Source organism: Vicia villosa, unplaced genomic scaffold (assembly GCF_029867415.1).
Source record: "Vicia villosa cultivar HV-30 ecotype Madison, WI unplaced genomic scaffold, Vvil1.0 ctg.000567F_1_1, whole genome shotgun sequence".
NCBI lineage: Eukaryota > Viridiplantae > Streptophyta > Magnoliopsida > Fabales > Fabaceae > Vicia > Vicia villosa.
The window spans coordinates 124,597-136,312 of record NW_026705260.1 but is presented as its reverse complement, the minus strand read 5'-3'; the positions used below and the strand labels follow the sequence as shown (position 1 = coordinate 136,312).

The window sequence follows — 11,716 nt, the reverse complement described above, 5'->3', positions numbered from 1 at the left end:
TTTATGTTCTGTTTCATAAAAAGGAAGAAACTAAGTTTTGTTAGTAGTGATATGTACAAGTGGGGATGGGATGTATTACGTAGCAAGTGGAAAATGGCCGTCCAATAGCGTAACATGACCAAACCATACCGCGTAATCTTACAAGCTATGACGTTATACGTTTGTTACTACTATAATATCTTCGCACATTTTCCATTCCCCATTTATATTTATACTCACCCCCTTTTCATAAACCATTACCGCAAACCCAACCATCACAAAGAAAAAACCTACACATTTCTTCTTCTCTCAAATTCCCTCAAAACAAAACATCATGCAACAAGCAATTCCTTATAGGTCATATACGCACACCACTTCCACCACTCACTTCAATAATGTTATCAAACCAAACACATTAACAACAAATAAAATCCAAAATTCTATCAATGATTCATCTCATGTCTTCTTCTTTGATATTAAGGAAAACCAGAAAACAATAATTCGTAACATGGTATCAGAGAACGCGGTTATAGTCTTCGCTAGGCACGGATGTTGTATGAGCCATGTCGTGAAGCGATTGCTCCTCGGTCTCGGTGTTAATCCGGCTGTACATGAGGTTGAAGAGAAAGATGAAGCTGATGTCGTTAAAGAATTGGAATCAATTGCAAATGATGATGTGAAGGTTCAATTTCCGGCAGTGTTTATAGGTGGAAAATTGTTTGGAGGATTGGATCGAATCATGGCTACTCATATTTCTGGTGAATTGGTCCCTATTCTCAAACAAGCTGGGGCTTTATGGCTCTAAGAACTCGTTATTTTATTTATTTGTTTTTTTGACTAAAATTTTCATTTCCGTTCTTCCTCCTTTCGGATATGTTTATTCCTTCTTTTGGAGTTTATAGAAATGTATACAGTTATAATAAAGGAGTATTTTTCAAGTTTTGTTTTTTTTGTCTTTGGAATTGAATGCAATTTTAAGTCATACTATTCTATACCAACTAATCTAAATTACGTTACTTGAATTGAGATGGATACAAATTTGTCTCATATTTGCCGTCAATTAACTTTATATATACAAGTTGGTGAAGGTTTAAGATTAAGAGTGTATTTCTCTTAAAATCAGACACAAGCAATTTTTGGGTTGGATTAATCAGTACAGAATTTTGCTCGAATTTTAAATGGAACCCGTAAGTAGACATAAAAAAAAAAAAAAACTATTTGTCGGCTTCAATTACTTGAAAGAGTTATTCATGCTGATGTGTTGCAATTAGTGCCATGTTGTCTAAGATGTCACTGCTCACGTAGGAAACATGAAGTGGAATTATTTGCTGATCTAAGCCAACTTGACTTTTGCAGTTTAGGAAATTATTTACAAAGTTAGTATATTTTATTTTAAGTTACATAGCTTAATATGCATTTATTTTATTTGCAAATTACATAGAAACTTGGGATCACCAATAAGGATGGAATAAGTCAGATTGACTAACAGGAGTCTACGACCCAGACTACATAGGCTCACTGATCTTTTAATTAATTAGTCTATATAAAATTTAGTTAAATGACTTATTTACATATGTTCATATGAAATAGGCTTTTAAGTAGACTAATAAGTCAATCAGGCTTTCAAAAAGGTCAGACTCAGACCAAAAAAATAAACATACGATAACCTTCAGGTCAGGTTTAGGCCTATTTCCATGCAACAAAAAAATATATCGGCAATAAAAAAAAATTTCTACATAAAAACTCTTTCACTTCACATAGAATTCGACAGAAATGAATGCGAGAAAATTAAAAAAAAAAAAGAATCTTGATTTATATTACTAGTTCTCTAGAGATTCATTACTGTCGAGCTACGACAATTGCACCTATCAAAGAAACTAAAAGAATTATTGAAATTAGTTCAAATGGAAGAAAAAAAATCTGCCTAATCACCGACAACAAGCTTCTTATTTAAAATAATCTTTAAATAACCATTTTAAAAAATGGTGCCACAAACAAAATAAATCATTTGTATTTTTGTCATAATTTTTTTACACAAAAACTATAATAAATTGGCCCAAAATATTAATTTGTATCTAAATATAGAAATTGCCAGGTTTGAGACTTGAGTTATACTTTATTCTTATACTTTTAAGGGTCATTTCTTATACTTCATACTTTTTTTAAAATCTAAAATTGTCTTAAAAAAATACATTTTTCGGATGCACCTTTCTTCATTTTTGTCAAAAATTAATTTAAAGATCCATTTCCGAAATTTGCTAAGATGAATTCAGAAATGCATCTTTAAAAACATCCCTGATCCCATTTACTGAGATGAATTCAGAAATGCATCTTTAAAAACACTCTAATCCCATTTACTTTTTCATTGAAATTGACTCGGAAATACTTTACTGAGATCTCATAAATTTTAACAATTTTTCTGTTATTGGTCTCTTAAATATCGAATTTTCAAAATAAAAGAGTTACAACCTGGTAAATCTAATTTCACTTGTTCTCACAACTTCACTTTAAAAGAAAATGTCAATTTTTTCCGTCATTTAAACTGCTTTCACTGCACATATTGAAAACTTCAAACTGCATTAATTGGATCATAGTTTTTCCCCATGTGCCTATCACACAAATAGAAGACTATTTGCCCCAAGTTATTGTCTTGGACTTTTTTTACTTTTGTGTATTATATATTATTTCACATAACATAAAAATATAATTATGCAATAAAAAAAATTAATAAATTGATGGAATTCAAACTGCATTTAATTGGATCATAGTTTTTCAAAGAAAACATCCAAATTGAACCGCATATAATTTTAATCTAAATATGATGATTTTTTGCCCCAAAGAATCAAAGGCTTGAAAGTCAAGAGGGTTAAAAATACTTAGGGCGGCCAGAATATAGATGTTCTAATTTGTAAACTTATTTGACTATCAAACTATCTTTGATAACTATAAAAAAATAAAGGAATCAATTACTAAGACAGCAACATAGCATTAACTATGCCATGTTTAAATTATGATTTCCATCTCCAAAATCATAATATAAACTGTATAAATTGGATTTCTACCACAAGTTATATATTTGATAAAAACACATTAAACGGAAATTTTAATGTTAAACCATGATTTAAGCAAAAGTAAAACAATATTTTCATGTCTAAACAAACCAATATTTGAACCTATATCCTAACATGACTCTAGCCATTGGTAAGTTTGAACTTTAAATATCTTCCTCATTTCTGGCTAAGTAACAATTATATGCCTAACCTGGGTTTTAAAGTCGATGGTCGGCTGTAGTGTCGGTGAATCTTTCCTTTGAATAAAGATATTGTTGACTAGATTGAACCATGAACCAATAACTTTGAACGAAAGAGTTGAAGCGTGTTTCATGCACTAAATTCTGTACAATGTGGTTTGCACTCTTTGTTTTAATCCTCGACCAAATTGGATCGGATTTCAGAGTAGAAGGTAAAAAAGAATGCCATTTTTCATTCACAGGGCCACTCTCAAAACCAGCAATGAACACATCACATATTATACATCAGCAAGAATTATGGCACTTGACTAATCAAAGCGTATCAAACCATGAATCAAAATCATCCGCTGCAACTTTTGACTTGTTTTGGGATTGTGAAGAGAGCATGCTGGGGTTGATAGGCTTTTCTTCTCGTGGCCATGATAAAACATTTGGCTTCATCAAAGTGGATGTTTCCTCTAGCAAGTCGTCAAGTGCATCATCTAGACTAGCAGTAATAGATGCAATTCTGGTTGAAACTGGTTCTTTAATTGAAATCTGAGGGTGTTCTTTAGAAGAGACTCCGACCGGAGCAGTAAATGAAGCATTGGACTTGGACTCATCAAGCGTATCTAGAAGCATATCCAGTTCTAATTCAGCAGCTGCCTCAATTGTGGTGTGTTTCCCTACTGTATATTTCAATGAAAGTAAATTAGTTTCTGCACTCTGCAATTCTTAATTTTTAACACAACTGCCAACCTGCTGAAAATCAATATTACCGTTCACAGGAACGAGAATGTCATCGGACAAGGCAGATATAGAAGCGATATGGCTGCTACTACATGAACTAGATGATGTAAACTGATCTGCTGCAGAATCATCTATATTTAATTCTTTAGACATCCTCTTAGATAGTTCATGGTCCACTGCAGTTTCTTGTTCGTCAGGTTCAAGTTCTTCGCTGCCCACTGCCAAATCTTCCACACGCTGTAAAAACGACCACATTAATACAGCAAATATAAATTTGAAAACTACATTAAAAAAATTAAATCCATCCTCCAACTTAATAGGGATTTTACAGGGCAATATATTGATTTTATAAAATGATTTTTAACTTAAAATTCCAAATGTCATCAGTAACATGATACTCGCATTAGTGCTCCATACGCATCATAGCTATTTCTAACCAGAAGGAAGGTGAAATATTTGACTTCATAAAGCATGGTTGCTTTTATCATTATAGCACTGCACGATCATAGTCATGCATGCACCAATGACGACATGCTGTAGATCATTTGGTCGATCTTATAAAAGCACATATGGTCATGTTTCAGTATAAATAGATGACAGGGAAGTGAGGTGTAATTAATATTTTAGAAATCGAGAGTCCATGCAAGATCAGGATGAGGTTAAAAGAACGTAATTCGATGATCGTAGCACGGAATGTAAGACCCTACCTAAATTACAAATTACCATCTAAATATGCATGAAAATCATATTGCTAAGAAAAATAGGTCTAATCATACCAGCAAATTAAATAAAAAAGATAATAATCAAAAGAGATATTTATTTTCGATTTGTGTGTGCGAGTGTGTGTATATTTAGTTGCGTTGTATTGTTATTAACTTAGTTTTTACACTAGTGTTATTATGCTTTGAATAGAAAAAAATTAAATAAGATCAAATGGCAGTTAAAAAAACAAGGTGAATTGATGATACAAAGATTTGGTTTATCAAAAGAAAAGGGGGGAAAAAACTTCAGGGACCATCAGGACCAATTCTTGCTTAAACCCTAACTCCCAACTGAGGCGAGATCTAACCAAACCAAGCTGCACAGTATAGAGAAAAGAGGAATGGTCAAGAACAGAAAAAGAAACGAGGATGTCGTGTCACAGGCCGCGAGAAGGAAAGGCACAACTTCACAAAGAAAGTCGTCGGAAGAGAATTGACGTGTGTCGTAAATGGTTGTCATTTAGGGACAAGAAGGTCAAAAGAAGTGGAGAAGAAACAGAGCAGAATCGAGAAGGCTCAAGAATGTTTAAAAAAATGACCCAGCATTTTATTAAAAAAAGATGGGGCTTTTTTCATCAAAAAACCCAGCCTAATTCAGCAAACAAGAACAGAGAAGAAACTTGAACATAGGATCGTGCAATCCTACGCCTTGACTCACAATTTTACATACACTAGGTGTACACACTATGACTCGCCTTATCAACAGATGACTCCAATTCACAATTGTATTTTCATGTTATAGAGGAACAGTAATGTTTCATAAGTAGCGCTTTGTATCACATAATGTACGAAAATGGTTTTTCAAAGTAGAAAGACATTGACTCACAATTCTACATACACTAGGTGTACTACACTATGACTCGCCTTATCAACAGATAACTCCAATTCACAATTGTATTTTCATGTTACAGAGGAACAGTAATGTTTCATAAGTAGCGCTTTGTATCATAGAATGAACAAAAATGGTTTTTCAAACTAGAAAGACATTGAGGCTAAATTTGGCTTGCATAAATTATTCTTCACAAGTATTTTATTGCAGCAAAATAACAGTTACAAGTACAACAACCAAAACATTTTCTATTTAAATTAAGGGAAATGCTAGCAAGTGCCCTAAGGCCTAACAGCATTCATTAAGGGCTTAGAAGAGTAAGTTTTTATGGAAATTGCGTATTCATTGAATTGGAAATTGAAATGTTCAACTTTTTTTAAAGAATAATTTCTTTATTTGGAATCCTTTAAGAGTGCCCTTAGGACACTCATTAGCAAGACCCTTAAACTAATAATAACTAAAAAGCCGCAATGTTTTTTCTTTTGTTTACGGAATTCAAAAAATTGTATAAGAAAAATGGAGAAAATGAATGATTTTGTAATTATTAGTGAAAACAATAAAACAAATTGCAAAGAAAAAGCATATTAGGATTCTACAATTCCCATGTGTCCCAGGAAACACCGGAGCACAAAACATGCTTAAGTGAACCTGAGTAAATCTTTCTATTGCTCTAATTTAGTTATCACTTTTGTCGGTCTGTATTATAACACTATAGTTTCAATCAGATATCAAATAAAATCTGAAGCAAATAAAACATGAAGGAAAAAAATATTTGTGACACACTGCAGAAAAAAATGGGAAAACGAAACTAAGAAAAGATGAGGAATGTAAAAAAGAAATATTATGAAATAAGATATAACTTGAATGAAAGATTTGCGAAGAGGCAGACACATAATTTTCAAGTCAATTTAGAGGATAGACATACCAACTCAGAGGGCAACAGGTCAGGCTCAATAAATAATCTCTTAGATAAGTCAACTTTTGCAAGCTTTTGAGCAATAGCATGCAAATTCAAGGAAATCAACGATGCCTGCATGAAAACCCATTTCATGGTGAGTACGGAAAAATACAAAACAAAGTTGGAATATAACTTGTTAGAAACCAGAATCTCCAAATCATTGTTTAGTAAGAGAACTGAACATATATGGATAATAGTATTATGGTATAAAATAAAGAAACATATTTTGCCACCTCATCATTATCTTCCTCTTATTTTTCCTCACATTGACTCTCCACAGTACACCATGGATTTATATTACTGACCTTCAATTCCAATATTATCAGAATCGAGATCTTGCATAAGATTGGGAGGGGGCAACAGGATCGTAACTATAATCAGATGACCATACCCAATTAATTTAATTTTATAGATTGAGAGGGGTAGCAAAATTCTACCAAAACAAAAATAACTTAAATAGTGCATAAGTTCACATGTTAAACATGAAGCCATCAAGTCTCAAATCTTAAACATAAAACCACCAAGTCTCAAATTTTAAACATAAAACAATTAAGTCCACAAAATAAAATACTTAAAGGTTGGAGGCTAGAACATTCCTCCTTCATTGTCCCCCATAATATCAACTTGTTCATCGTCATTAATCTCATCCATCCACAATCCTCCTTCATTGTCACTTTCTATAGCTTTGGTGACATCAAATCCATCTACAAGTTCAACTGATTTAGCAATACTACAACCAATTTGATCAATATGCATCAAATTTTAATCTAGATCAACCACGTTTATATGATTAACACTTTCATTTTCTTCCTCAACTACATAGCACCAATCATTATCATGGAAATCGTCAATGCTTAGATCTCGTTTTTTAACTTTGAACCTTTTTTATAGGTTAATCTTGTATACCATACCATACACAAGATCATTTAGAGTCTTTTGCTTTAATTAATTTTCTTTTTTTGGTATGGACATAAAGTGAAATATTAAATTTAAATGTATAAATGATGAATTTAAAAACATATGATCTCAAAGGCACTACAACTCCTCTAAGAGCCTGAAAAAAACTGCAGGTCAAGCTCAACACTCTTACGGTCATGCACACCCAAAGTTACAAAAATTTGTTATTCACGTGTTAAGCTTGACCCTCATTTCTTCTAGCTATTCTGGTTGTGAGATGAATTGAAGTGTATTTGAGGTGCTATGCTTTTAAATTCATCAAATATAAGTTTTATATCTATTATATTTATGCATATCAATTTAATAAATCATCTCTTTAGGTCCATAACAATAATAGAAATCAGTTGCAGCAAAAGACTATGAACGATCTTGTGTATGTGATGGTAAATACAAGATTGACCAAGAACAAGGTTGAAAGGAAAAAAGAGATCTAACCATGGATGATTTTCAAGATGACGTAGATTTGTTGTATGTAACTGATGAAGAAAATACAGATGTTAGCCATGTCAATATGGTTGATCTAGATGAAGATTTGATGTATATTGATCAAACTAGTCGTACCAGTGTCAAATTAGTTACACCTTTAGATGAATTTGATGTCCCTAAAGCTATAGAAAGTGACAATGAAGGAGGAAATGGTGATGGAGGTAATGGAGGCCATGTTGCTTCTGATGATGATGATTTTTAACAAAGTAATCACAATCACAAACAAATGTAGTGGTTTCTAAAATAGTGAGGAGGATAATGTAGTTGCTAAAGTTTTTGAGGCACGAAGGTGTCCAAGAGAGTTTGACTAAATTTAGCACAATCCTCCACCACCTTTGAGGGATATTGGTATTGGACAGCAGTATCTTTTTCATCTAACCAAAAAAAGTGCTTCCCAATATTACTACGGCTTACTACTAAATATATATATATTGATTTATTAAAGATACTTATGTCCTATAAGAAGCACTCACTACTAGTATGCTTAAAACCTTACATGATGACAACTATCTCTATCACATTCAAACGGAATTGGTAAATATGTAATCTTATTGTATAATCATATAAACACTAGTTAATGAAATAAACAAATTACCTCCTGATTTGCAATAGTCTTGTCCTGTACAACAAAATTATCATCTCCATCCCACGATACAATGCCCTCTCCTCTAGCTGAAAGTATAGAGCTTAATCCCACTCCAAACTCCCCTGCAAAAAATAATCTCAACAACATTAATCCTAAACAAAAGGCATCAGTGACCGATTACTAGTTCACAAATGCTCAATTACCATCATCCAACACTAATCACAGATATCACAGTGCTGCTAGTGAAAGACAATTAACAGGGAAGCAAAGAATAAACACATACAAGGAAGAACTTCATTGAAGTCGTCGAGAGTTTTATCTGCATGAGATTGAGCCTCAGCAACAAGATGTCGAAAATCAGCGCCCTTACTTTTGGGAACAACAACATCTAGGGTTTTGCTTGAACTTTCAGGAACAGAATCCGAATCCTCTTCTTCATACCGGTCCCAATTTCCGGGAAGCGCCTGAGAACGAGAGCGATTGGTTTTCTTCTCAATTGCTTGTTGCTTTGCAAATGGCTCTTTTGCATCGTCTTGGTTTGGGACGGAAGAAGGAAACGAAGACTGTGATTGAACTTTGAGCTTTTGATTTCCGTGATACTTTTTATTGTGTTGTCGTGTGTGATCTCGCTTTGATTTTGCTAAAGCTTTTACGTCCATTGGAGAATTTCGCTGAAGGTTTTTGGGACTTGTTTGATTGTGATGGCTTGAAGGTTTATCGGAATTGAATTGAACTGAGTTAGGTTACAGAGAGAGCGAAGTTTCAAAGGTTCCCGCAAGAGTTCAAACGCTGTCGTTTTGCAGTGCTTTCCGTTTCAATTTCTTCATTTTTCACCGTGTGTATTTGTTTAAAGAGAAATTCTTGCATTGAGGAAGAGAATAATTTTTAATTTATTTTAATTTTAATTTTGTTTTTAATTGAATTTATGGAATGGTTGAGATTAGGGGTGATAAAACCAAACCAACCCAATAGAAAACCGCAAACCAAACCAAACCAAACTGAAACCACAAAAAATCGCATTTGGTTCGGATTAGTTTGGGTCATTTTTTAACAAAATCGCATGGTTCGGTTCGGTTTGCGGTTTGTATTTTGTAAACTGAACCAAACCAAATCAAACCGCATTATGTTACAACCTAACTTTTACTTATCTCACATTCAACCCAAACTTAAACATATGATTTTAGTCCCGATCTTCTTAAATCTCTAATAGCATTATCGCGCCTTCTTTGCCACATACATCTTTCCTATTTTCTATAATCTCTACTCTCTTATATTCTTTCTTTTTCACCTTCTCATTTTTATGCAAATGTTCCCTATTTTAGTTTCGTTTTTATCGCACATCTTCTTCTTTAATCTCTCAACTCTTTTGTTTTTTCTTTTTCACATTCACTAATCTCTCGTCTCTTCTATTTTTTTTTCATTCTAATAATTTTTATATTGTTTTATACTATTATTTTATGTTTTTTATTTCACTTTTATCTAATTTAATTTTTACATATTAAATAGAAAGTTGTTGTCAAAATATGACGAGTTTTGTTGTTATTTGATAGTGTATGAATGTCTAAATACAAAGTTATGTTGTCATCTATATGTATACTAGTACTTTACCCCGTGCAATGCACGTGTTTAGGCGGGATTTTGGTCTAAAGTTGGCGCCTAAACATGTATCCTGTTTTAATATATTAAAGATGTATATGTATGATTCAATAAAATATTTGTAAAACACCGAACCAATCGAACCGAACCAAACCGCATTAGTTTGGTTTGGTTTGGTTCGGATTTTTTTTAAAATCCAACCGAACCAAACCAAACCGCACGATTTTTTCTCTTGCGGTTCAGATGATTTTTTTCGCCAAAACCGCTCAAACCGCACCGCGAACACCCCTAGTTGAGATTAAGAAGGAGAGAGAAAATTTTTTAATTTAACTTTTAATTAATTAAAATTTTGTAATTGGTTGTGTGTAAAATAATTTCTTATATTTGTGTCCACCTAAGAATTTTTCTTGTTTAAATCGAGCATTCAAATTCTTCTGCCACCTAAATTTTCTTAGCACCCCCAATTTTTCATAATGACAAATTTAATCTACTGTCTTAAAAAGCGGGCTAGAGATGGAACGGATGAAACGTCCGATTTAAAGTTCAATTAGTTTAACCAGATAAATCTACGGATTTTAAATTTAATACAAAAATATTAATAGTACATATAATATAACAATATTGTTGTACACTTCATTTCAACATTCATTTAAGAATAATGAAAACAAATTAAAGAATTACAATAAAATATTAAATTAATTTAAACCAAAATTAAAATAATAGAACATAATAACTAAAATAATGTTCAAATAATTAATAATATTTAAATTAAATAAGATATAATATAAAAAATAAACAATATAATATAGTTAATTAAACAACAAAAAGTAAATTCGAGTTGAACTACGACAACAAGTCAGTATTGACAAAAAAAAGAATATTGACTTGAACGACACAATATTGAGGTGGACAACATGACTATGTTTGAAATAAAATGTGTGATGATAATAAAATGTAGTTGAAAGAAATATTATAACAGAGTGTCAAAATTTAAAAGTTTGTATGGTTGTAGAAAAAATACGTAATTTTTTTTTGTGATTGGTGAATGTATGTTAAGATTTGATATAGACATTTTAAATTTGTTAATTTTAAAAAAAAAATGACCAACTTGATGCATTTTTTTAAATTGGGCAGTTTTACAAAAACCAGTTGCAGTTCTTTGGTTCAAATGACTTTGGATACCCAATCCGGTTTTTTCGGTTTTACTCCGATTTTGACCCACTAGTGGTTTTGAAAGGTTGAGCCAACTGTTTTCATCTCCGGTTTCCGGTCCAACCAGTTGAACCGCTGGTTCGATCCGATTTTTAAATATTGATTTTACCCTACACATTATTTTACTATCCAACTGTTCACATTGTAGGAAAAATTCTCTCTAAAAATCTAGAAAATTTAGAAGTTCTTTTTAAAATTCGGTACAAAAAATTAGGCGAAGTAGGTTTTTTATGTGTTTTTTATCGGACTTTTGAAAATCAGGTTTGAAGTTTTAACAGATTTACTCCAAGTATCCGGAAATATCTTGAATTTTTATCGAATTTTAAACAAATACATTGAAGTATCTTGCTATTTTACCGAACTTTTTTCGAAA

The 11,716-nt window shown here is 32.2% G+C and overlaps 2 protein-coding genes across 2 annotated transcripts; one reads left to right on the top strand and one right to left on the bottom strand.

Annotated features, from left to right (window-relative positions):
* Positions 1-200: 200 nt before the first annotated feature.
* On the top strand, positions 201-929 carry LOC131629434 (glutaredoxin-C9-like). Its single transcript, XM_058900219.1, has one exon. The coding sequence runs from the start codon at positions 314-316 to the stop codon at positions 782-784; it is 471 nt and encodes a 156-aa protein (XP_058756202.1). The 5' UTR covers positions 201-313; the 3' UTR covers positions 785-929.
* A 129-nt stretch (positions 930-1,058) lies between these two features.
* LOC131629433 (protein ECERIFERUM 16-like) lies at positions 1,059-9,375 on the bottom strand. Its single transcript, XM_058900218.1, has 5 exons — positions 8,819-9,375; positions 8,545-8,657; positions 6,474-6,578; positions 3,988-4,195; positions 1,059-3,897 (listed from the first exon to the last, which is right to left on the bottom strand). Exons 1-5 carry the CDS (start codon positions 9,192-9,194, stop codon positions 3,542-3,544), a joined length of 1,158 nt encoding a protein of 385 aa, XP_058756201.1. The 5' UTR covers positions 9,195-9,375; the 3' UTR covers positions 1,059-3,541.
* Between the last annotated feature and the right edge of the window lie 2,341 nt (positions 9,376-11,716).